The sequence below is a fragment of the Hypoxylon trugodes genome, assembly GCF_022578975.1.
Source record: "Hypoxylon trugodes strain CBS 135444 unplaced genomic scaffold F4822scaffold_1, whole genome shotgun sequence".
In the NCBI taxonomy this organism is placed as follows: domain Eukaryota; kingdom Fungi; phylum Ascomycota; class Sordariomycetes; order Xylariales; family Hypoxylaceae; genus Hypoxylon; species Hypoxylon trugodes.
This window is the reverse complement of record NW_026250016.1, coordinates 4,592,407-4,617,470: the sequence shown is the minus strand read 5'-3', so window position 1 is coordinate 4,617,470 and position 25,064 is coordinate 4,592,407. Positions and strand designations below refer to the sequence as shown.

At 48.3% G+C, this 25,064-nt stretch overlaps 7 protein-coding genes across 7 annotated transcripts; 4 read left to right on the top strand and 3 right to left on the bottom strand.

Annotated features, from left to right (window-relative positions):
- The first annotated feature begins 233 nt into the window (after nucleotides 1-233).
- F4822DRAFT_46403 (heterokaryon incompatibility protein-domain-containing protein) lies at nucleotides 234-3,041 on the top strand. Its single transcript, XM_051463519.1, has 2 exons — nucleotides 234-2,643; nucleotides 2,735-3,041. The coding sequence occupies exon 1, from the start codon at nucleotides 515-517 to the stop codon at nucleotides 2,588-2,590; it is 2,076 nt and encodes a 691-aa protein (XP_051320159.1). The 5' UTR covers nucleotides 234-514; the 3' UTR covers nucleotides 2,591-2,643; nucleotides 2,735-3,041.
- A 103-nt stretch (nucleotides 3,042-3,144) lies between these two features.
- F4822DRAFT_424863 (uncharacterized protein) lies at nucleotides 3,145-4,007 on the bottom strand (the record flags this gene model as incomplete). The annotated part of the gene is made up of 2 exons (XM_051460229.1): nucleotides 3,145-3,703; nucleotides 3,772-4,007. The coding sequence occupies 2 exons, from the start codon at nucleotides 4,005-4,007 to the stop codon at nucleotides 3,145-3,147; spliced, it is 795 nt and encodes a 264-aa protein (XP_051320158.1).
- A 2,249-nt stretch (nucleotides 4,008-6,256) lies between these two features.
- Nucleotides 6,257-7,909, bottom strand: F4822DRAFT_46153 (HpcH/HpaI aldolase/citrate lyase family protein). The gene is made up of 3 exons (XM_051463516.1): nucleotides 7,322-7,909; nucleotides 7,207-7,259; nucleotides 6,257-7,135 (listed from the first exon to the last, which is right to left on the bottom strand). Exons 1-3 carry the CDS (start codon nucleotides 7,577-7,579, stop codon nucleotides 6,529-6,531), a joined length of 918 nt encoding a protein of 305 aa, XP_051320157.1. The 5' UTR covers nucleotides 7,580-7,909; the 3' UTR covers nucleotides 6,257-6,528.
- Nucleotides 7,910-8,693: 784 nt separating this feature from the next.
- Nucleotides 8,694-10,088, top strand: F4822DRAFT_46236 (uncharacterized protein). The gene has a single exon (XM_051463517.1). It carries the CDS (start codon nucleotides 8,927-8,929, stop codon nucleotides 9,659-9,661), a length of 735 nt encoding a protein of 244 aa, XP_051320156.1. The 5' UTR covers nucleotides 8,694-8,926; the 3' UTR covers nucleotides 9,662-10,088.
- On the top strand, nucleotides 10,019-12,328 carry F4822DRAFT_46452 (uncharacterized protein). The gene is made up of 2 exons (XM_051463520.1): nucleotides 10,019-10,107; nucleotides 10,248-12,328. The coding sequence occupies exon 2, from the start codon at nucleotides 10,515-10,517 to the stop codon at nucleotides 12,147-12,149; it is 1,635 nt and encodes a 544-aa protein (XP_051320155.1). The 5' UTR covers nucleotides 10,019-10,107; nucleotides 10,248-10,514; the 3' UTR covers nucleotides 12,150-12,328.
- A 1,061-nt stretch (nucleotides 12,329-13,389) lies between these two features.
- F4822DRAFT_46305 (citrinin polyketide synthase) lies at nucleotides 13,390-22,272 on the bottom strand. The gene is made up of 2 exons (XM_051463518.1): nucleotides 21,127-22,272; nucleotides 13,390-21,074 (listed from the first exon to the last, which is right to left on the bottom strand). The coding sequence occupies exons 1-2, from the start codon at nucleotides 21,772-21,774 to the stop codon at nucleotides 13,806-13,808; spliced, it is 7,917 nt and encodes a 2,638-aa protein (XP_051320154.1). The 5' UTR covers nucleotides 21,775-22,272; the 3' UTR covers nucleotides 13,390-13,805.
- Nucleotides 22,273-23,862, top strand: F4822DRAFT_46650 (citrinin biosynthesis oxygenase CtnA). The gene has a single exon (XM_051463522.1). The coding sequence runs from the start codon at nucleotides 22,772-22,774 to the stop codon at nucleotides 23,783-23,785; it is 1,014 nt and encodes a 337-aa protein (XP_051320153.1). The 5' UTR covers nucleotides 22,273-22,771; the 3' UTR covers nucleotides 23,786-23,862.
- Nucleotides 23,863-25,064: the final 1,202 nt, after the last annotated feature.

Below are 25,064 nucleotides of genomic sequence, written 5' to 3'. Positions count from 1 at the left end.
GGTATGTTGGGTTATATGGTGGTAAAAGAAGAGGTATGAAGGGTGCCGTAAATAAAACTATCGCGAAATTAGGTACCAAGCGGGATATTCGCTTGCCTTTGAGGCCTTACAAGCTTATATATAAATATCCCCAGCCTAGGCAGAAACTAAACTGCACGGCATAACGGTCATATCGCCGTAGGATTTGTACTACTGCGTTATAGGACGTGCCATACTATGATATCTGACAAGTCGCCCCCGTCACAGATTGCTCTACTACCACACAACCTAGCAGCTGAACTTCGAACGGGCTAGCATATCCTGTTTTTAAACTAATCAGGGATTTTGCCGCCCAACCCTCAAGCCGCGTGGGGACTAAAATTTCCTAGAACTTGTAATCTTATTGGTAAATTTAGACACTGTGGTAATTATTATTAGTCTGCTCCAAATTTCTATGGTTGGGAAGTAGATATAGCTCATGTTGTATCCTGACGAACAGACATAACCCAACAAGATCTCGACACTAACCACCAAAATGGCCTTCAGCTTCAGGAACGAGTTCTCGCGAGATGGGCTCTGCGCGGTCAGAAAGGATATGGACCGGCAGCCAAAATGCAATGGGTGCCGCAGAGTAGAATCACTAATTCGATATTGTGAGAGATACCTCACCGCGGGATCTAAGCCAAAGCCGGTTCTTTTCCACAACAGTTATCGGGAACTCGAATTCTGTGCGGAGAAATGCAGTACCTGTAGAGTCATTCGCCGAGGCTTCCTGCTTAATCAAGCCACCTTTACTCAAGCCGAAATGCTTGGACTACGGGAACATCAAGTGCCTCTATGGGCAACCATCGAGGATGGGAAACTCGGTGCGAGTTTGCAAAAACATGCCGATAGCCTCGTCCTAGGGGGCAATAGAATCGACCTGCAGATGGGATCGTTCGGCGGGATCGATGAGCGGTCCCTTCCAGCTATTGCCTCAGATAACTCGGTCTGTGCAGAGATCCGGACATGGGCAAGGGGCTGCCAAACTAGCCATCCAGATTGCGGCAATCTCAATTGGTCCCGGAGGAATCCCACTAGATTAATCTGCATATTGTCGGATTCCTTAGTCCAGATTGTGGAGACTCGTCACATGGAATTTCTTGAATATGTCTCCCTAAGCTATTGTTGGGGGTCGAATCAGGAAATAGGAAATAAACCTATCCCGGAGACAAGGACAGTGCGGGCGAATATTGCCCAGCGGAGACGACCCTTTCCGATTACCGATTTGCGGAGGACGATACAGGACGTTATTCGTTTTATCAAGGGTGTCGGCATTCAATTCGTATGGATCGATTCCGTCTGTATCATCCAGGACAGCGCTGAGGATTGGGCAACGGAAGCCTCATTAATGGCAGGAGTATACAGTAACGCTCATTTCACACTGTGCTCGGTCGCAGTAGAAAATGCCGACACAGCTTTAATCCGACCCCGAGAAGCCTGGAAGCATCCGATCGAACCAAATTGCCAACTTGCGGGTCAGCATTTGTCAGCCGTAAGCCCACCGTTACATGAGCTAAAACGACAGGCCCCATACTCGGCCAGGGCTTGGATTCTGCAGGAAGAGAAACTCTCGCCAAGGATCTTGTACTGGACGCCGCAACGAATGTACTGGTCTTGTGCGACTCAAAGATCCGTGGAGTGTGCCCAATTCCAAATGCAGAGGCGGCAGCCCGACGCATTTAATGACTACAACCCTACTCAGGCATTCCTCCGCGCCTCGCGTGACGGCACGGACTTACACCTACATTGGAAGGATTTAGTAGAGGATTATACGAAAAGATTGCTCACTAAGTCTAGCGATAGATTTCCGGCCTTGTCCGGTGTCGCGGCAAAGTACCAACTCGCGCGAAGTGATGATGAATATTTAGCCGGGCTCTGGCGTAGGACTATCGATGAGGACCTTGCCTGGCGCGTCGAATCGCCCGCACCTCCTAATCGCCTGCGAGGTCGAATCGAAGGCATCCCTTCTTGGTCCTGGGCATCACTTCCAGTGGCAACACCCGCAAATATGAGTCGAAACTGGATTCCTTGCGACTCTTTTGTATTCATGGGATCTCAGATACCAGACCAGCGTCTGGATATCCTCCAGAAAATGGACGCGAGCGCGCTAACAGACCAGAGCACCCACAAGGTACAAAAGGGTGCCGGCATCACCAGCATCAAGGTCCGAAGCCGAATGCGGCCTTTACTGCGGGCGAGTTCCGAACGACGCCCTTGGTCCGACGTCAAGTCCCGCGACGGAAGAGATGGGAAATTCGAGTTCGCACGTTTCGTTGACCGTAATATCCACTGCGTTGAGCCAGATAAGGGACTGCTTCTACTCTATGAGTCACAGAGGCAGGAGATCGTATATCAATTGGATTACTTGTCAGACACGAGCGAAGTACTGTCCCGCATAAACCAGCTCGAATGTATTGAACTGGGAAGGCAAGCTATGCTGCTTGTTGAAAGTTGCGGGTATGTTGCAAATGATTCGGCGAAATCATATAGACGACTGGGAGTGTCGCTGGGGCCTGCTCGATCGGATTTCTTCAATAACGCACCAATTGAGACGTGCAATCTGATATAAGATCGACCAGTGCAGCAGGGGCGCGATCAACCTGAGTGATTAACACCTAGAAGGTAAAGTTTCATAAATTAATATAATTGTCGTGTTGTGTTATCCGCTTCCTTCGCGTTAAGATACTCTAATGATCTTGTTAACCAAATTTAGGACCCTCTTAGGGTGTAATTGTCATTTCTGGCTTCAACGCGCACCCCCCGCGACTTACACTAACATCAATTCGGCGTTCACGGTCTTGTGTTCATATACATCTCATCCAGATTGTCCTAGTTTTAACGCAACAATAACCTCGTCGGCATTCTTCATTAAGTATTATTATTTAGCTTTCTTGGGGGGGGGTTCTATACACTCCCGGCCAAATATTTCTCAGAGGCGTGGTCGGAACTGGCCCGCTAGTTGACCTCTACCAGTTGTTGGTATAAGCGCGCGATATCAAATCTTCATCGTGGCGCGTCAGCTAATCGGTTGTGTTGGCCCGCCCATCTACCTTGCCGAGGTATTAATAATCCACAAGTCATTGCCAAAGCCAACGATTTAAGACCAAGGACATGTTCAAATCGTCATCCGGCTAACGTATTTGTATTGCTAAACGGCCGATTAGTCGGTGGCTCGCCCGCCACTCTTGTGTCAAGTTCGTGTACGCCTGAAATACAATCCATCTCGATTGGTCTCGTTGTCGAGTATATTTGGGCCGAATATGGGGCAGACTTTGACTCCGGCTCAGGCGCTTCCTGCCATCCAGCCATCGTTCGCCGCCGATTTATACATTGTCTCCACGCCAGCCAAGCAATACTTGAGAGTAAGAGGAAGGTACCGATGCCAACTCCTACACCTATACCCGCGGTAGCCCCAGCCGATAAATGCCCAGAATCCGATATATTATTTTCTACCGCTGAAGTTGGAGTCGAGATTGCCCCGGGAGTGGATGAAGGCGTGATGATGAGGTCAGATGAATGGAAGGCAACCCTGATCGAATGCGCGTTTATACCATCAGCTGTTGTAGCTGTTGTTGTTACGGTATTTCCGAGCCGATCAACGTCGGTAGCTATATAAGTTTTCGTCACCCCGTTCGTCCTGCCCGAGAGGCAAGAGTAGAAGCCGTCGTCGCAAGTAAACCCACTAATTTGCAATTAGTTACGTACCCCAACGGAGGAAGCGCCAACATTGTAAAGATAAACACGGCTTACCTTGGACAACATGCCCACACTGTCTCACTATCGTCGCGTTTCGAAGAGACATCGCATGCGCTCACATATCCAACCGGGCAAATTGCGGGTGAGATTGTAGTAGAAATATCTCGGTTACCGGGCCAGCAGCTTGTATCGTGTGGGTTGCCGAGGACGAGACCAACCGCATCCCCGGTCCCTGAAATTATCCAAGTCTGGGTTACACACGATGGTGCGAGAGCTAGAGTTGTTAACATTTTGAATGCACATAAGCGTTGAGATTTTCATTCAAAGATGAAGCGGAGAGGATCTGTTCTAAATGGCACGTCGATCAAAGCCAAGCCTGGGCAGTCCTTTTTTTAGTTGTACGTTCTGTTGCACAGAGACTTCAGCCGTATCCACTTGTATCGCCTTGTTGCCCATACAACCCACCAGCCAAGCGAGACGCAGCGACGCTCCCGTAGGTGGCGATGATCTAGGTATGATATGACCGTATCTGTACAAACTAGAATTACTCCATAGGAACGCTCGACCAATTATTAAGGCGCATGCTCTCCAGCTACCTAGGTATATGCTCCTATTTTTCTACAACGTCGCACACAAGGATGGGATCTCCAAGCCACTTATCCACTTCGGTCCAATTAGCTTGTGGCTCGCTGACATGTCTCAAATTGCAATTTAGTAACAGGAAAGGAATTAGGAACATACCTAGGACTGGCGGATACTCAAGAGCCCGATAGTTCACCGCACAACCGGAAAGGGGGTAATTTCACGAGCTGGCGTTGACCACAAGTCCTCACATCCAATAGCAAAATGAACTAATTACCGTAGGTAGCCAAGCAGCAAAGTACACAAATTAGCGCATGCGCGAGGCATATTGAACACGAAGAAGCCATCAAAGTTATCACGAAGCCAATAAATCACAGCGCGAAAGCCTGTTCCACCACCGATCTCGTAACACACCTACTACCTACTCCGTGGGTATCCCCACGTAAGATTCATGATGCATCATGACATTAAGTACTAGTTAAAATTTTAGGAGAGATATAGGGGGTCGCATTAGAGTTCTCGCAGCATCAGCGATATCATTAAATCCGAGGATATCATCCAAGCCCTCGAACACCTCATTGTCTAGGGGAGACTAGCCCATTTCTATCGAACGAGATACCGTGACCCAGCTATTTGAAAGCCAGAAACTACACGCACATAGCAGATCGGAAACTGTCAAAAACGATATCGCTATCTCATCTTGATGATAATGTATCGGTTCTAGGACCGGGACTTTGCCTGATTGCCTTACGTCCCTAGACATCTGACGTATACCGAGGTAACGATCCGCCTTGTAAGGTAGATTTAATGATATGCTGTACCTAACCTAGAAAGTAGGTACCTGGTTTCCGACATGGTTTTCCCCTTGGCACTAGGGGAAGAATAAAAGATGCACCGTACAGCAGCCACACGAAAACAAAATTTATAAACTCCGCCACTGATGGACTCTGCGCCATCAATAGTATAATGTCCGTTATGTAGCTCCGGATACCAAAGCCAAGATGTAAAACTAGCAAGCAGAATCATTGTCCACCAAGTCAGGCGCCCATTATTGCTTCTTGTAAGTACCATCCGAGTGAACAATTTGTGAAAATGCTGCGATCAAACACCTCGACAACGCACAACCTACAAAATGCTTGGCGAGAAACTCAATCTCACTTCCAGCGGGCACATTCGCGGCAAACATAATCTCTCCAGCCTTCCTGAATCCACAACGCCACATTACGAACACCGATCTTGACAAAGGCGTATTACATTTTAGCGGTTCCTCCAACAAAAATCCCCCAATGATGAACAAACTTCTTCGGGGGGTGTTCTCAATGGGTCGATATCGCCCAATATGCATACCACTTGCGGAATTTACCGCCTCTTGCCGTACACGGCGGCGGCGCCACCGTTTGGTGCATGGAGTTCGCTCTAGTTTAGAGACCCCGCTAGACCGCACCGCCAGTCTAGATATTTTAATTCAGCTTGAGGGAAAGATTCAATTCTAGATTCTTGCGAGACGAGAATTCAAGAATCCGGTGGCCTCATTGTCCAACGAGGTACCCAACATGTCTGGAAGAAGCCTAGCGTAGATGGTTTGAATACCAGAGAACAGAACCCCTGGCAGATTGTGGGGGAGTCATGAGAGATCGTGTGTTTCGTGCATACTTTTATGCCATGACTGAATGTATTATGCAACATAGCTGGTCAGTAACTCCTTCTTAGAGGCTCGGCGTTGAGACACGGTCGGGTCGGACCGAGCGGGAGGAGTATGTACGTGATACTCTCTACTCGAACAAGAAGCCCGCTTATCTGGGTGGACTTTAGCGGCGATTCTAGCGTCGATCTCTTACCGAAAGAGAGAGTTTCTCAATCTGCTCGCATCTTTTTCCCAATAATTAATACTTGAGATTAGGTACATATACATTCTCACTCGTCGCTTGAAGTCGACATGGAAACTCGCCGGCATATCGCGTCGCACTTTCTCACTTTGCTTACACCCAACTATCCCTTTTGGGTATATTTTGGATTTAAGTTCCGGGGTGATGTAACACTTGTCCCACCCGAGACAGAGGATCCACTTTCAATCCCGGGGTTCCGAGGTTGCTTCGTTTGTTCATTCTAAGTGCTGTGCCTTGAAACTGCATTCGACAATCTATTTTTACTGACTTAAACAAGATTGAGTTGACTTCATCTCAATATCAACCTCGATCCTATTGACAGGTATATCGACATTAACAAGACTTATTTCTTAATTCCTCTTGCCTTCAACAATGCCGCCTTCAAGTCTAGTAGCTCCGGTGCTAGCTCTGCCAGTTTCATCGTATCGCCTGTCACAACAGCCATGCACCTATTGCCAGTGCCATTAAGAAGTCCTTCGTCATTTGGATGGCAAAATCCAGCGAACGGTTTGTTGTGTTTGCGAACGATTGAACTAAAGAGCTCAGCAGCTTCTAGCCATTCAGGCTCCGAGCCTTGGATGGCATAACCACCAGGAAGACCCATGCTCACGCGTGTATCAATCGTTCCAAGCCAAACGACATCGACCTCGGGTACTTCAGTAAGGATCGCGTCAAGATTATTAATTCCCTCCAATGACTCGATCTGGATCATTAGTGCAGAATGATCGTTGAAGTTTTCCCACAAGGACTGCGTCGGATCGTATGGGATGTCCGTGACGTTATGTATGTAACGGAAAGGTGGTGCCGATCGATAGCCTTTGTTCTTACGACCGTACTTTAATGCGTTGACCACATGCTTGGCTTGTTCGACGGTATCAACTTGCGGTACGACGATAGACGCACCAGCGTCGGCAGCCCACGCTATGCTAGCGTGGTCATGCCCTGGCACCCTGCCATGACGGAACCAGAATCAATACTCTGCGTGCTCAACTTTCTGGGACTACGAGGATATCATTCTTACCGAACCCAAGGTATTGTTCGGCCTTCACTAAAGAAAGCCGCTTCGTGGACCATCTAGAAAAACGCAGAGCTTTAGTACTCAAAAGAGAAAAATAGAGGGGAGTGGTTAGACTCACCGTCGTCATAGTCTCGATGTTCATGGCAGTATGCTCCCAATCGATCCAGACGAAATCGAATCCCATCGGGGCTACCAATCTTGTTATCGGAACTGCCGCAAGTCCGGCATAGTAGCCGATCATTGGTGGAATTTTCTTGTTGTGTGCATCTCGGATAGCTTCTCGAGCTCGGTGTGGTTGGAAAAGTGTCGTGGACGCATAATCCCTCATATCACCGTGCTTACGAGCAGTGCCGTTGGAGGTCGAAGTAGCACTCATGGTTACTCAGCCGACAGGTTTTACTGATTACCGAATAATTGAAACGAGCTGCGCTTGTGATGAACGACAAGTTAGTATCACGTCGACTCCGAATGAAATGCCAACCTTTATACACGTCCTCCCCCTTTCGGACTTAAAATCCGAGTTGTTTCCTCTACATCCGACGGGTTTTACATCGCGATCGATAGGCTACTATGAGGTACACAATGCGATCTCCACCGCACGAGATACGTTGAATCGTTTATGCCGTGTGATGCTCTAGCGTACAACCTTGCTCTCAACGCTTTCCGGTGGGGTTACTATTTCCTACGGCTTCTTCGAGATGACTGCCCGAAGTTACAACATCCGGTTTTCTATTTATATCGCCGCGATGTTCCAGTTTTCGTCTACCACAACCCATCACATTCACGTATTGCGCATTAGTGTCCATTAAGACGATCAGATTCATACCTTCGTTACCTGCTGTTTGGTTTGGGCGTATACCTGCCAGCTCGGTACGAAAAGTCTCGAGGCGCGGCGGTAGGGCTTATGCACCTCCACTTCTTGAGCCGCCCCTGCTAATATGATTTACGCGATCAACTTACTACGTGTTTCTAATAAAAACCACGTCCTTATTCATCCGCAGATACCCTCGCTATATAACGCCGATTTAGGTTATTAATCATGACATATAATCACGGTCTATAATCATGGTATAAGGGATATGCTTGTGGGCCGAGGCACATTCATTCTTGATTGCCCTACATTTTCGGCGGTAAAACCAGCCTAGAACCCGCGGGTTGTCAGCATCATAGGGCGTCAAGTCGGTAGAGCCCCATTCCCAACGAAGCCCTTGTGCAACGCAACCTTGATCGCGGAATACTTGCTCACCTACTTCCATGAAACAAAATGGATCGCCAGCTAGTTCGCAAATTGTTCATTTTTGGTGATTGAGTTGGGTCGATTTGGAATTATTTCATAGCTAAAACCCCTAAGATATCTAACGACAAGCAAGTGTTCCCTCATTGGCTAGGAAGAAATCGCCGATACAGGGGCAAGACGGATAAGTTGGCCGTGTTTTTTCTATGGCGCTTACACCGACGTCTTGACCGGAACGAAAACTCCCCGGTGAAGTCCCTTTATCTCGATTAATATACAAAGTGGGTGACGATGCGAGCTGATGGTTGTGGCGCTAGTAGGATTCTGGCCGTCACACGCTACTTCTATAAGGCACAACTGGCTTGTCCGTATCCCTCTACTACTTGACAACCACAAACACAGAAACTTTCTAAATTGGCACATTGAGATTTCATCCACGAGGACCAAGAGAATGAGCCTATTAGATTCAATCACCTCACTCAAGTCAAAATGAAGTCGCCTACGAATGACCTTCTCATTTCTTCCGCACATCAACAGTTTCTCCCTAGGACACACCCGGCGCTCCAATGTATCTGCGATACAACCGCGGTGGAACTCAACGTGGCACACAAGGGCGAAAGTGAGTTAGGCGTCGATGCGATATTGAAACTTGCTCGACAGGCCATTGGTTTTTGGCAAAGGCTTAGGAATTGTCGCGCATGTCTAGAATCTCGATTAGAAGAACTGCTAGCCGCATTCGACAAGACTATCAATTTTCTTTGCAGAGCAGCGTCTGAAGCGGATTTCCCAACCATTGCGACTTTTTCGGCTGAGCTCACCGGGGTCTCAAAGCAAGGCGTGAGGCCAGGACAAGGAACAGGTCCAGGTCCAGGGACGGGTTCCCTACCGGGGTCGGCTCCCACTAGCTCTTACGCGTATGAGACGAACGTACATAACACAGCCACCAGCTCCCAACCGGTCCGAACACCGCCGATGACGCTCGGTGGGGGTATCCCTCCTATGTCTTTTGGGAAGTACACTCTAGACAAACAGCAGAGTTTAGCACTCCTTCGTTCGACGTACTGCCGTATTCTGAGCCAGGTCGCGTCGACTCTATATGAGATACGCCAAGTGGAGGGCGGCATTGATGGTCGACTGAGTGGCATCACGAGTGATCTTCTGTATAATGTTCTTCACCTCATGGAAACATTCAATGAGAGGAATACATATTCGCTGGGTCGATAAAATTTCGGGGTATCTGACCTTGTAGCGATGTTTGGGGGAACGTGGGCATCCATTTACCATAAATGGTATAGTTTGCTCTATTACAAATGTTCTATAGGAGGATTGGAGGCGCACGGATACTGACCGGTAGCACATACTGCCCACTAGGATAATTATCCCGCTACGTAGAAGGGGGATGCTTATACCGATGGTGCTCGCGGGGATCGGAGTTGCTGCTGTATATCTTATTAGGTACTGCTAGTACGTAAGGTAAGCGTGGCATGATAGTGACACGGGCGAAGGAAATCCTCTGGTATAGGGCAAGGCTGCCAGGCCACCTGCAGAAGGTGACAAGTAACATGCATACTTTCTCATATGATATCAAATGGCGCGTATATACCTAGGTAGGAATGCATACCCAGCAATAGGAATGCCAATGCTTCGATGCACGAGGACACATTGTTTAGGTGCGTAAAACCTCTTATGAAGGTGTACATTTATACGTCATGGTACGGATTTTCGATATGGTTCTCCGCTAATTGTATAACATTTGAAGACATTTTCAGAATATCAAATTATTCTTGCGCTTGTTGACATTGTGTGCTAGATCCTCTTTGCAAAATGTACTTTCGATTATGCGGCTGTCAGCTTATGGTTGCATTGTGGATAGGCAACCTAAACATCACCCCGCATATCCGTAGCTGGGCTAGGATTGCATCAATGAGTAAGCGCAGCTTTAGCTACTTGTGTTTCCAGGGTTGCTAGAACCCTGCCGTTTCTAGACCTGGTCATAATATCATGCTTCTGATGGGCGCGTGGTTTGGACCCTAGAACTTCCCTCCAAGTATCAATAGAGGCTCAACCAAAGGGGATTATGGCTCATGCTACTCCGCGAAACTTAGGGCAAAAGCTACGCACAGCCTGTGATAGATGCCAGGCATCCAAAGTCAAGTGCAGTAGAGAGAAACCATCATGTTGGCGATGTAGTCAAGGCGGTCTAGCTTGTATTTACAGCCCACTTAGGAGAACTGGTAGACCACCGAGACGTACATCCACATCAACCCATACCGGAGAGTCGGTCAAGGGTACATCCAGTATCGTCAGCAATGCGAAAGACGTGATTCATCAACAGAACAAGAATGCCGAAACCCCCACAAACCAAGAACGCATGCAGCGGCAAGATCAGGACAATGGACTATACACGTCTTGGTCCAAGCCCTCGTTGGGCGGTCTGGAGTCGCCTACGGCGCCAATGGACACTATGGATACGGACATAACACAGGATGGAAGCAAGCAATGGGAAACTGGGCCGACACAATCACAGACAAACCCCGTGGACTCATTGATACAAGACCTGATGTTAAATCTCGACACGTGCGGGTTCACAATGGGAGACATCTCACCTGAATTCGATTTGAATCTTGGTGGTTCAACACTGATACCTAATACTCCTGAATTAGATACAAACGATGCCAGCACTATTCACGTCGCACAACCAACCAGTAGCATTACCCGCACGGGCAGTGCTAATGATCGCAAACGATTCGAAGGAAATAATTGGGATATACCTAACCACTCGTCAGCTACCTCTACTGTCTTTTCTAGAGCACCATCTGTAGTTGGCGAGTCGGGGCATAACTCAAGATTGTCGTTAGCCAATGCGAATACTAGCGAGCCAACCAATCGAGTGCCGTCGGATACTGTATTCAAATTTTCTTCCTTTTTCCCACCTCATCATGCGAGTACAACAGTAGCACCGTCAGCATCTGGAACTCCGTCGACCAATGTGGGGCCCGGCAAGAGTACCCAGCCCTGTCGATACGGTGGAACATGTTATAAAGCTTTATCGAACATGTTAGCAAGGCTCGTTGAGTGCGATTCAGACACCGACGGTCAAGATGGTATTTCGCTAGACACACTGTTGTGTCTAGATAGGGAATTACAAGAAACGGCGCGGAGGACGCTCGAGTGCCGATATTGCATGGAGAGACCGAGTAACCAGAACATGCTCATGATAGTCTATATGTCCCTGGATAACTTGCTTCAACAGTTCGAGAAACAGCAAAGGCAACAGCGTGCACAGTTGGGACAAGATGACTCCATCTCGGGGAAGAAAACCCTCGTGCTAGAGCAACATAGGCAATGGTTGCAGATCCTTCCGATGGCAGAAGCAAGGCATACTGGTGTCGCTGGGCCGACTCCTAACTCCCGGCAGGAGCAGCAAGATGGCCCCAAGACAGTGCACCACTCGCCTCAATTCCCGTGGACCGATAAGTCCTTGATGGTGGGTAACTTTGCCACCGACAATGCAGTGAAGGCGGAGTTCCTGCGCTATCTGGTCTTGAGTTATGTAGAGAACGTTTTGAAAATGTTATCTGAGCTTGAAAAGGAGGCTGGCGCCATTATGAAGGGGGTTAACTGTACCATAGTCAAGGATAAAGCGATAGATATCCATAGGCGGGCGTTTTTCCTTCGTGGGAGGCTTCGGCTGGATGCAATTGGTATCTAGGTATTTAAGTATGATGTCAAGCTGGGATTCACTTGGGTAGGGAAGAAAGGGAGAAGACTATATGTCTCGGTAGACTAGAGGGTCGGTAAATGCGGTGAACTGAGACGAATACTATAAATATAGCGACCGGTATAAACTGCTGTACCTGAACTTGAGGGGAAATGACCGATGCATGCCCGAATAAGCGAATGTTACACATATAATATGCGATCAATCGCAATGACCCCATGACACTATTTGCTTTTTTCTTTCCCTCGGGACTTTCTCCAACAGCGGTGGCCACTCCACAGCCATTATCTTCTGTTGTTTAGAGTTATGACCCGAGACGACTTATGCCGAAGTCATCATCTCTAACGAATGAAGATTTTATCGCTGACGCCACGTGTCACAGAAATACCCCCCTCGGCTGCTTGTTGCTTAGTCTTGGACCGGAAGCGCGAATTGTCCGTGTCGAATTCTTCTTCGATTCCCTCAGAAGTGCCACTTTCTCGGCGTCGTAGTGCGCTGAACGCGACATACTCCAATATCTCTCAGATAAAGTCAACTCCGCCCCGAGTATCTATTGGTATAAACTATCTGTCGGATATTACGATGTCTTGGCCTACTCCAACGTTGCGTCCATCGCTACGAGCTCATTTTACAGGCAGACATACTACTCGTCTCACTATGCTTCCATAGGTAGGCTGGGTCAGGTATAGTTGCAAATGCTCTCCCGTTGGCGTGATGCACAAGAAGGCACCCTTTAATTCGGAGTAACCTTGATGGCTTAGCCGATAGAAGGAACTCTGAATAAATTCATATTTCAGCGTCTATGAGTTATGACCGGAAGCTTAAGGCTTTATAAAACCATCGGCGATGATCGAAACTAGAGATCATAGCGTTGGTGGCGTTGATAGATGGGCGGGTATGCACGAAAGAGTGGGGGTGAAGACACACAGTACTGGGCACTTGGTGGGCACTATCAGCGATCAGATTCGTTGTAGGAGTCCTCAGCTCTTTGAACAGCTTCATGGGCCAGATGACCAGGGAAACAGGGAACAGCTAGCCCCCGACGTTGCTTGTTATTAGTCCGATCTAGAGCATATCTGCCTAGGTATTAGAAGCCCCGGTTAGGGGACAGTTATGACATTGCAGCTACGGTAGATATTAGATACCAGCTCATCAATAACTCCGAGGCTGCCTTGTGCAGGGATAATCTTTATAACACGCTGAAAGCCACTGCAGATCCTAATTGAATAACTATACCCGGATAAACTGCTAGTTCTTGTATTCTTGACTTATTTCGTCGCAGCTAAAAGATGATAGGGTTAAAACAGTGATGCTGATGAAATGAAGAGAACACCTCTATAGTGGGGTTAGAAACGCAGCATACAGTAGACAGATTAGGTACCTGTAATATCGTGATAGTAATTCTCCTTTAGTATCGGATCTTTGATACCCATAATTCACAGGTAAGCTCGGTTTTCAATTGGTATATTGAAGGGCGACACTGTACAGGATTAGGTGCCAGGGCTCATCGCAGGCGCATTTTCTGAAAATACCTCTTAACAATTTCTACATAATTAGGTACACAAAACATTCAAACATTTATTGGCTAATACAACATCCGATGTCTATCTAATTATCTATAGTATTGAAATTAAAGGAAATTCCATCTCATGGATTTAGGAAACCGGATCTCTTCCATGATTCAATGTACTTCATCAGAAGATTATAGTCTATGGGACCCTCGTTCTTCAGTGTCTCCGAATGCTTCTCAGCTTGTGTCGTGTCTAGAATTAGACCACCGCAGGACATAGGGACGAAATAAATCTCAAAGAAATCCATCAACTGTAGCGACGGGTTATCAGTCGTAGAGGCCCTGAAACGTCGTACCCGGTCAATCCATTCGTCAAATGGAACGATGCTCTCAGGACCAAGGCCTAGCACAGATGCTAGGTTTGCAATTAACTCCTTCCAAGTCTGGCGCGACGGGTTGTCAATATGATAGACCATGTCCTCCGCAGTACCAGACACTAGTAGATCACCAAGAGTTGATGCGACGTCATCGACGGGATACCATGATAAATCACCGTCCAAATCTGGAAGAAGCTTGAGGTTTTGTGAAGTTTTCACAAGGAAAGGAATGTACTCTGTTGGATTCCAGTACCCGTTACTGGTAGACCCGGCAATCTGTGCGACACGCACTGCCATAGTATGGAAGCGTTCCGGCAAGCTATATAGCGTTCTGTGCAGCATGTGCTCAGAACCCATCTTCGCTTCAGCGTAGCCGGTGTAGGGCACGGACTCCATTTGTGTCAGCCCCTCAGGTACCCGTGGTACGCCCTTCCATTGAGGGTAATTGGCTACTGTAGCGATTGAGGAAACAAATTGGAAACCAACTCGGAATGGCGGTGGCCTGTACTCTGAGATTCTACACGCAAGGTCGATGAGGTTTCGCACTATCTTGAATTGAATCTCATATGTACGAATCGGACGCGTCAAACTCATTGGCCAAGCACTGTGGACAATTTGAGTGACGTTGTGCACCATATAATCGTATGTTTCTGGCGAAAATCCTAGGTTGGGCTTGCTTGTGTCCGTTTCAACGACGTTTAGCTTGGCCAAAGATTCCTCGTCAAGCATGATGCCTCTCATCTCAAGAGACTTCTTCTGGCGGGTCTTCGCTTCAATGGTACTTATTCGGTTAATGCACACGACCATCTCAACGTCCGGGCGTCGCGCGAGGGAGGCGGCGATGTGTGCACCCAAACTTCCGGTAGCACCTGTAACGAGCACGCGCTTCCCTGCGGGTGTTGACGTGGTGGTTGGCCCTCCGGAGTTGGATGGTGCTCGGAAATCTTTGATGTATTTGTCAATGTACGCCTCAATCATCGCGCGACGTTCTGTCTGATCCGGAATCGCGGGGGCTTCCTCAACCGCGGGCGGGGCGGGAGGCTTCGGTCCACGCTCGAATTTTGGACCAGATGCATGCGCGATTATCAACCGCTGGAGGCCGGCTTCCGGAAGATCTCCATCGGTCCAGTCGACGTGACCATAACCTACCGAATGGAGAACCTTCTCCCAGTGCGTGGGTGGTTGCAGTACATAGTCACGTCCATCTTCAAACAACCACCAGCCTTCTATCATTCCAAACACGAAGTCGACCCATGGAACCATCTCTGTCATTTCCAAAAGAATCAAAAATCCATCGGGACGTAGTACGCGACGAAGGTTTGTTAGAGAAATGGACAGATCTCGCGTCGCATGGATACAGTTTGTACCTAGCACGATGTGCTGGCTCTCCAAAAACTTCGAGTCTGGTTCGCTTTCCATGTCAAACATTTTGAACTCCATGAATGGGTATTGCTTGAATCTCTTTCGGGCGGCTGCGATTAGCGAACCTGAGATATCGGTCATGGTGTATTTGACGGGCACTCCGAGGCGAGCCAGTAACGGTACAAGTTTACATGTTGTTCCACCAGTACCCCCTCCGACTTCGAAAATGCGGAGTGTATCTCCATTCTTGGGAAGAGCAGCGACGAATTGCTTGAGGAAATGTTCAAGTTGTTGAATCCAGACGCCTGTAAAGGGCGAATTTGCATAGAAGGCCGATGCGACTTCTCGGCTCTCAGGTGTACCAAAGATTAATTGTGCAGCATCTACCTTGCCGGTAATGATGTCCGAAAGACTACCGCCTGTTATAGCTGTGAGCCTGTGCTCAGCTGCACTTGCTGGTTCGTCATGAAGCAATTTTTCGAGTAGAGCTTCTGGAGATTTGGTGGGTGCCGCGACGGCTGTGCGTGTAATCTCCGAGCCGTTAATGTCTATTAAACGAGCGTCGACCTCCAGGATCTGATACATCAACTTCATATTCCTTTCATGCTTGGGATGATATGGGACGCGCTCAAGTCGTTGGCCAGGTTTTGCGGATCGGATTGGACAGCCAAGCTGCTCAAAAGCCTGAACGAGGTAAGCGGCGCAAAGCTCCGTCGATCTTGGTACAACTTTCTTATGGTAATTCGCCAGCTTCTCTTGTGCGATGAAGTCATCGGTAGTCCATTTGACCTCGCGGAAAACATTCAGTGTTGTTGAAGTAGGCAGATCGATATCTTTGCCTGACGAAGGTACGTGACCATTGACACCATTGATGCCGTTTAACTCTTCTTTACCGTTGACACCATTCGTATCGTGTAAACCATTTGCTCCGTTGACGCCGTTGACGCCATTAGTGACATGTGCTCCGTTAACCCCATTAGTTTCGTTCACTCCGTTAACCCCGTTAGTGTGCGCAACGCCATTGGTCTGGGGTGCCGCTTCGGTCTCTCCTGTGGAGGACTCTTCCTCATCCTCATCCGCCCCTTCGTCGGGAAGGCCTAGAGTCGACCGAATGCACACTACAAGACTGCGGAAGTGGGTCAAGTCCATAAGCTGGTCATTTGAAAGAGTGCATTTAAATGCAGCTTCGACCTCCCGCACTAGTTCCATGGCCATGAGGGAATCAATGCCGATCTCAATAAGATCGGAGTCATCTTGGACTTCCGAGGGTTCTAAACCAGAAAGGTTGCATACAATATCGCGAGTCTTCCCAGCAATGTCTGGTCCGGCTGCCTTTGGTGCCTTTTTAGCGGCCGCTTTAGGCTGACTCGGGGCTGCTGAAGTAGCAGTAGGTGCTGCTGCGACAGGCTCCGGAGCTTGGACCTGCGATGGCGCTGATGTGGCTGCAGTAGTGGGTGGTTGAGATGCTGACTGTGCTCCCCTAGATAATATTCTGCGGAATCCTTCTAATGGCACTTTCACGTAGGAAATTCCCAATACCGCCTCAACCAACGATCCATCTCGAGCATCGAAAGCGAAGACGTCGCTGATGTATTTCGTCTCGGATTCACGATGGTGCACCGCGAAAACCTCCCATACATCCGATTGTGAACCGGTTCCGCTCAATTTAGGATTGCGAATCCATCGGGCAATCCGCTCAGAGATGAAAATGCCTCTCTTCGATAAATCCGAGGCATCGGTCATTAGGTTCACGAAGATACCTGTGACTTGACAGAAACACTCCGTCAAAACGGGATCGATCCAATTTTCCCCTTCATACGCTTTCGTAACCCGACCCGCTGCATCGAGATCTTTTCCAGCTATCTTAGTTACGTGGCGAAGATGTTCTTTATAATCCACAACCTGCTCAAAAGCTCGGTAGATGTTTCGGCCTTGAAGTACATCATCAGCGAGATCGCCTCGCAAGAGATCAGCGCATCGTTTTCTGCCGCTCAAACGTGCCAAACTCTCGAAGTATTCATTAAGCTGAGGGTCGTTGGCTGCTCGGAATACTATCGTAGCAGAGCTGTAGTCTGTTACGCTGCCAGATGAGTTGGTACCGCTAAGCTTCCAGTCCCATATCAATCCTTCGCCGTCTTTAGCGACAGCATCTACAAATAGCGTTTTCGAAGGATCGGCAATCAAAGCATTGTGGTAGACAAGTCCTCGGATTTCAGGTTGGAAGCTGAAATCTTTAAAGTTCGACCTGAGATTCAAAAATGCATCTAGCACAACTTCCAATTGTAAAGTACCGGGAGTGCAGACGGCTGCGTTAACCACAATATTAGCCGATGTTGGCTTCTGGAACTTGTCTATGCTTGTGTTAACTCTGAACCGGACAGACCTCTTTGCGTCATCTTGGTAGCCAACAAAGGTCGTAAGACCCTTGGGAACCTCTGGTACTTGGACTTGTTCAACCACTGGGACCTCCAGCTTCGGAGGCGCTTTGAGTTCCATCCAGTGCCTCGTCTTTTCGAACTGGTACGGAGGCAGCACTATTGGTGAATATTCCGATACCTGGCTCTTGTGATGCGCCCAGAAAGACACATTCAAGCCCTGTTTCCAAAGCTTAGTGGTCGCATCTGCAAGAAATTGGAAGGAGTTGTCGCTAGTGACATTGGCAGGCTGGAAGTGACCGGTGCTTGGATTCCCAAGTGCACGACTCGCCATGTTAGTCACGGTGGAATTCGACCCAGCCTCTAGCCAGATCGCTGCTGGGTATTCCTTGGCGAGTCTTTGGACGGCGTGGTTGAAGAAGACTGGATTCCTCATGTGCTTAGCCACGAAACTTGACTCTAGCTTTCCAGCAGACCTCTGCTCAGTCGCTCGTTCTACCTTGATCGCCGGTTCGCTGACTGCAATACCCCGCCCTAGTACTTCAAGATCATCCTTCAACGCATCTACGAGAGCGGTGTGGAAGGCATTCGTTACGTTGAGCTTCTTCAGTTTGAATCGAGAGAAAGCCGGATCATTTTTGACAAGATCTTCGGCAATCTGAGCGGCTTTCGCGGAACCACCAAGAGTGAAAGTTTTAGGTCCGTTGTAACAGGCAATTGACAATGGGGATGCACCTCCCGAGGCCTTGTTGGAAGCAGAAATTAAAGCTTCTACATCGGTAATATCAGCTTCGACGGCGAGCATAGATCCTTTGTCAGTACCCCAGGTATCCCGGATCAGGCGGGCTCGGCCAGAAATTAATTTGAAGGCATCCTTTAGCGAGTAGGCTCCAGCAACGCAAAGGGCTGTCAATTCGCCGAAACTGTGACCGACCACGGCTGTAACCTTAACCCCTGAATCTATCCACGATTTGGCGCACGAATACTGTGTTGCGAAAAGTATGGTTTGCAGCTTAACAGTATCCTCAATGGGGGACTTCTGGAAGATGCCAGGGTAGATACTGTCGAGTCCTAGGGAGAGACACATAGCATCGCATTGATCCAAGTGAGCTCTTAGGAGTGTCACCCGATCGTAGACATCTTTATCCAATCCGACAAACGTGGAAATCTGGCCTCCAAAGCATAGAATCACAGGGCGAACTGGCTGGAGTGGAATCGCCGCGACGCTGTTGTCACCCTTTTCAAAAGCCTCAAGCTTTTGATCTAAGTCGCTGGTGGATTTGGCGTTTAGTATCAGGGCCTGTGGAAGAGTTCTATTCGACTGGCGGGACAGCTGGAATGACAAGTTGCGTACGCTCAGATCTTTACGCGAACTAGATTGAACCTGTAAAAGGCGTCTGAATTTGGCAACGTACGATCGGAGGCTGCTTTGATCGAACCCACAGAACCAGAACGGGAAGTTCTCGGCGGAAGATGGCCCCGGGAGCGGTTTTCCGGTTAAGAGCTTCGGGCTCTCGGTGATGACCATCGAAGCATTAGAACCGGAGGCGCCGTAGTTGTTGATAAGAGCCGCGCGGAAACCAACATCCCATGACTTTAAGCGGGTTGGAATCTCAATCTTGTCCTCGGGGACTGCCTTAATCGCGGGGTTAATGGTGGTAAAGCTAGCTTGGGGAGGGATAGATCCTTCATTAATCATGAGTAATATCTTTAGTAGAGCTATTACACCTGACGAGAATTCAGTGTGGCCGAGCAAGCCCTTAACAGACGACAAGGACAGCGTGTTGGGGCGCTTCGGGCCACCCAAAATTTGCCTGATACCGTCGTACTCTGCAGGGTCTCCTACAGGAGTCCCTGTTCCATGCGCCTCAACGACAGATACGGCATGGGGTTCAAGCCTTGACTGTCTCACGACGTCCGTGAAAAGATCCGATAGTGATATTGCGTTTGGCACAGTAATTGCTGTGCAGTTTTGGTTCTGGTAGACTCGCGTTCCCGCGATTACACCTAACACTTGGTCGCCATCGGCAATAGCGGAAGAGAGTTTCTTCAAAAAGACAATCCCTCCACCCTCTCCTCTGCAATACCCATCAGCCTTGACGTCAAAAGGCTTACACTGTCCGGTTGGGCTGAGGAAGGAAGCACCAGATAGATTTTGGAACCATTCAGGACTAGTAAGGACATTGACGCCTCCCGCAACCGCAGTACTACATTCGCCGGTGATGATAGAGCGGCAGGCCTGGTGAATTGCTACAGCAGAAGACGAGCAGGCAGTATCGATCGTCAGAGCTGGACCAGTCCACCCGAAATAATGGCTGACTTTCCCTGCGATAAAACTTCTCAGATTTCCAGTAGCTGAATAAGCATTTGGCGGGTAACACGCAATATTTCGTTCGTAGTCATTATTTCCAACCCCAATATAAACGCCAATCTGCTTATCAATGTCAGGGACAGCAAAATATCCAGCTTGTTCGACGGCTTGATACGCAAGTTTCAAACACAGGCGATGTTGAGGATCGGTTGATGACATTTCGCGCGGGCTCTTCTTGAAAAATTTATGATCGAAGGTGTCGTAATCTTGCATAAAGTTACCAAACCACTTGCGGTTTGGTTCAAGTTCCCTCCAAGGTGTTTCCATGCTAAAACGGTCGGTTGGAACCTCTCTATGCTGGGATTCGGCCTTGACCAAGATATTCCAGAATTCGTCAAGATCTTGGGCTCCGGGGACATGGCAGGACATACCGATAACAGCAATGCGCTCGTCCGGAAGGTCTTCCAGCGCGGGTGCTGAACTCCGTCCCAAGAGCGTGCCGGGTACCGGAGACGTCGTTAAATCAACATCAGAAATGTGAACTAGTCGAGATCCAAGTTTCCTAGCTATTGTTGGCGGCACACAACGTTCCGGCCCGAAACAGATGACGTTGCCGTCGGTAATTAATTGCGAAGTGTAGAGGAGGCTGAATGTGCTTAGCCACTGAGACGGCTTCAGCAGAATTTCCCGTAAGGCAGATTCGTGGAGACTTCCGGTAGAGATGTATTGACCTCCAGTCTCCAGCCTGCTGGAGAGCACCATCTTGGACGGAGAAGGGAATTGGAGTTCCGGAGTTTGGTCGCAAAGTTGGATGAGTTTGTCTACATTTTCCTGGTGCTTTACCCAGTGAAATCGACCATACAATGCAACTTCGGTAACGTAGACACCACACTTCTTAAGATTTTCAATCAAAGCAGGAGCTATCCGTCTGGATGCTGTCACTGTCGATCTTCTCTCATCGACAAAAACCGAAACATATGCCTTTTCATGGCATTAACAATATGACAACGAATCGTTTCGGGGTGTTACTTACCTCGGGGAATTTCTCCAGAACTTGATTGACAGCGGCGCTAGACTCCGCACCATTCCAGGATACGGAGAACGATACTGACTTGCCCCCTGAGTCAGGTGACAGTTCCTCGGCGTCGACCAGCGCGCCAACAAGCATCGCTAGCCTAACTGCAACAGCTCCATAACTTCGAAGTTCTGCTACGCTAGAAGAACAACCGACCGCGAGAGCGCTCAACATTCCAGTGCATAATCCAAGAGTTTCCGTGTTCTCAGTGACGGAGGCAGGCAATTCATCGTTATCGGCGAGGTCCGGCAGTGCAGCTTTCAAGAAACTCAAATACTGTGTCAATTGGGCAATGATAACCAAGGGAGAGAGCAGGATATTTGGTAATGGGAACAGAGATGGTGAGATATCCCCTATTTTTAACCCTTCGTTCAGATCTCGTAACAGCTGTTCTCCATCTAGGTGCTGCAATTTTGGGATGTTCTTCAGAAGATCCTTCCAGAAACCAGGAAGTGTAGATACACTGTCCAAAGCCCAATGATTGCCAGGTGCCTCATGAAGTTGATTGTATAGCTTGTTGAAGAAGCTGATGTCGAAAGCCAGGGCTTGCGGTCCAAACAAGAGGACCTTGCGAGCCGGCTTCGGCCCGGAGCTGTAGGCTATCATCTTAGCCACGTTGAGGTTGACCTGTATACAATGGAATAACAAGAGTCACCGAAGACTACATGTGTATTCAAGTAAGTAAATAACGTAAAGATAGCCGCTCTTCACAAGTCAAATGATTGAGATCAAGCGATAGTTCGAGTTGCTTAATATTACTCTCGAGGCCTAAGCTGATACATAACATGAATGATTATCCACCATGCCCTCACTAGGAAGTCATCCATCCCGAGGAGTTCGAACCCACAGAACTATAGACCCGGGATATTACTCTCGTTGCTCACCATAACGAATTCCTATCAGAGTATTTTCAATTCGCCGGCCGATCTGATTTCAGGGTTAGAAAATTCAAGACTGTTTAAGTGCCTCGCCTCTTACTGCATAGAGCCCGAAAATAAATGAAATATGCCGAAAACCAGCATCTGAACTTTTTAAGATTGAAGGAGGGAAAGAACCCGAATTATATAAGATGAAGAAAAAACGGGGTTTATGATTGGTCAGTAGTCCCCGAATTTGGCATCCTGCACCATCCCGGCGAGTTATCGAGGTATCACAGAGACGTCCAAAACTAGCCGAGTCGGGCTTACGTACAGCATGCTTCCGCGTAATATCTTATGCGTCTCGGCACGTTAGCTATTTCACACAAATTCGCCGTAGAACTTTTCTCATACTATACTCGTACTATTATCATGCAAGACTCGCGTCCTTGCCATGCCTATCCCGCGAATATTAACGAAGACTACCTAGTTAGCTACTTATCTTAACATGATTCCTGGTGTAACGTTCGGGGCTATGTGGTGATAGAGCCGAGATATTAACAAGTCCGAGGCCATGACTTCATGACGCAGAAAGTTAGTCCAATATATAAAATGCGAGTCAGTTGCTTACCACGGATGTTACATTTTTCAAACGATGAATCGCATTTGTTAGTTAATGTCATTGGCTGTACAATTTGAGAGATCCTAGCTAGTCAATAACCAACCCAAGATATTGTGTTGACGCCATGCCTTCGGCTACCACTAAATCATCATTCTACCTCCCCCTTGTGGACATCACACCATGGCTGCAAGATCCCAATAGTGCCGCGGGTCAACAAGTGATCGACGATGTACGAGCAGCCTGCAGGTCGTCTGGGTTCTTCCAGATGAAGGGTCACGGCATTTCCCGAGAGCTGCAGCAGGCTGTCTTTGACGCGTCTGCACGATTCTTCGCGTTACCACCTGATGAGAAGCTTAAAATGGACTGCAGGAAATCAATTGGTTTCCGTGGCTACGACGTGATGGCCTCACAGTCCTACGAGCCTACTGACGGGTCTCAAATACTCCGAGACCACAAGGAGGGCTTCTTCGCCTCAGCCGACCTTCCCTTGGACCACCCACGCGTGGTAAACGAACGATTCCTCCAAGGCCCTAACGTGTGGCCACCCGCCGAGCTTCTCCCCTACAAAGATTTCAGAGACATCGTTGAACGTTACTACGGTGAAATGATGCATCTGGCCCACTTAGTGCTAGACTTAGTGGCTGCTACGCTACCCTACGGGCCGCATGTGTTTGACGAGCTTAAGGGGAACGACCCCATGTGGTTATTCCGACTACTACATTACCCACAAACGCCTGTGAGAGAAGGGGGTGGGAAGATGCAACTAGGCGCGGGCGAGCACACCGATTTTGGTGCCGTTACCTTGCTGGCTACTGACGAACACCCCGGCCTTGAAGTTCAGGACCACGAGACAGGTGAGTGGGTTAGGGTTCCGCCTAATGACGGCGTGTACATTGTGAACCTTGGTGATGTCATGTCAAAAATCACGGAGGGGGAATATAGGAGCAGTGTTCATCGGGTCTGGAACAAGAGCAGCGATGATCGATACAGCATCGTGTTCTTCTTCGACGGCAACCTGGATTTCAAGTTGCGGCCGCTGAGTAAGCTTGGACAGCCCGAAAAAGGGGAGGAGAGGTGGCTTACCGTCGAGGAGCACGTCAAAGCGCGCTTGACAGGTAGTTATGGTACTAAGAAATGAGAGATAATGCGATATGAGCTGGCCATAGAGGGGAGGTTGGGGATGGGAAATAGATGGGGTACTGTATTGTGCATTCATACAGACATCATTCTCTGAACTCGCCATACGCTCATTCAGTCCAGTATGATGTGTGAAATATTTTTTGTAACTTACATTCATTCAAGGAGCAGAATCACCCCTTTATATATACGACGGGGGCAGCTATTAGTAATGTCTCCAAAATAACGTGTCAGTGTGCTCGGGCAATGCTTCTCCATGAAGAAATGAAATACCGTGCTGTACCCCGGCTTCCCACCCTCAGAAGACCCTCACATCCTGGCTCCCGCAGAGGATGGTATGTTGTCCTATTAAACTCAAGCCGCTTGTCTCCTCAGACCGGGAATACAGGGATTAGTATCGATAGACGAATTAGGAACTTGAATCTCCACCGCATCGGCCAGACCATGTCTGCTTTCGGACCCTTTCAAACCCTTCTATGCATGAGCTACGTTGTTCAAATAAGGTACGAGGAGCTCGCCTAGTAGTACATATCTGCAAGGCTCCACCAGTTTCATGAGGATATGATGATTAAAAGGTCAACATCCGTTGGCGAGTTTCTCCCGATAGACATATCATGTACGTCTTACATTAGCTTACGGGTCGATCCATGACGCGTTTTAATCTAAGAACCATCCATTTCATATTCTGGTTCCTCTTTCTGGGCTGATACGATAGAGCCGCGCATGTTCTGATTAGTGAGCTTTGTAACAGAGTCCGATGCCGCGGAGTGTTTAGTATTTCAGTCTCAATACCGTTGGTAAGCAGCTGCGAGCTTCCCACCCTACCTTAAGTTTTGATGAAACCTTTAACGCCATTCAGTTATCCCCATCTTCAATTCTATGGACTGATTCTCGAGTAGGTCGAATAGGAGCTTAAAACGTATTGGATTACTCTTCTTGGCATGATAGACATCAGAGTTTGTTAAATCATTGTCACCCTAGGTGTGCCCAAGGTGTACCTAAGTGACCAATAAGGCATACCCACACGTATGAGGATATCCATAACTGAAGGATCAACCAATAGGACATCGCCTGAGACAACTCATATACTAAGACCATTCTAGACTTTCCCAAAGGGGTGAAGCAGTCCGCCGCCAAAGCATTCCTTCATTAAATGATATAGGATCAAGGAACAAAAAATAATCACCGAAACACATTTTTGGAGGCTTTATGATAAATATTGATCGGGATTTAATTTTCGTCAAGTTCCAACTCTTGAAGCGTTGAAGCGGTATGTTGTA

Coding starts and splice junctions, on each gene's coding strand:
- F4822DRAFT_46403 (XM_051463519.1), top strand. CDS start 515: ATGGCCTTCAGCTTCAGGAACGAGTTCTCGCGAGATGGGCTCTGCGCG.
- F4822DRAFT_46153 (XM_051463516.1), bottom strand. CDS start 7,579: ATGAGTGCTACTTCGACCTCCAACGGCACTGCTCGTAAGCACGGTGAT. Junction 7,260..7,321: donor ACATCGAGACTATGACGACG/GTGAGTCTAACC, acceptor GCGTTTTTCTAG/ATGGTCCACGAAGCGGCTTT. Junction 7,136..7,206: donor CGAACAATACCTTGGGTTCG/GTAAGAATGATA, acceptor CCGTCATGGCAG/GGTGCCAGGGCATGACCACG.
- F4822DRAFT_46236 (XM_051463517.1), top strand. CDS start 8,927: ATGAAGTCGCCTACGAATGACCTTCTCATTTCTTCCGCACATCAACAG.
- F4822DRAFT_46452 (XM_051463520.1), top strand. CDS start 10,515: ATGGCTCATGCTACTCCGCGAAACTTAGGGCAAAAGCTACGCACAGCC.
- F4822DRAFT_46305 (XM_051463518.1), bottom strand. CDS start 21,774: ATGATAGCCTACAGCTCCGGGCCGAAGCCGGCTCGCAAGGTCCTCTTG. Junction 21,075..21,126: donor TTCTGGAGAAATTCCCCGAG/GTAAGTAACACC, acceptor TGCCATGAAAAG/GCATATGTTTCGGTTTTTGT.
- F4822DRAFT_46650 (XM_051463522.1), top strand. CDS start 22,772: ATGCCTTCGGCTACCACTAAATCATCATTCTACCTCCCCCTTGTGGAC.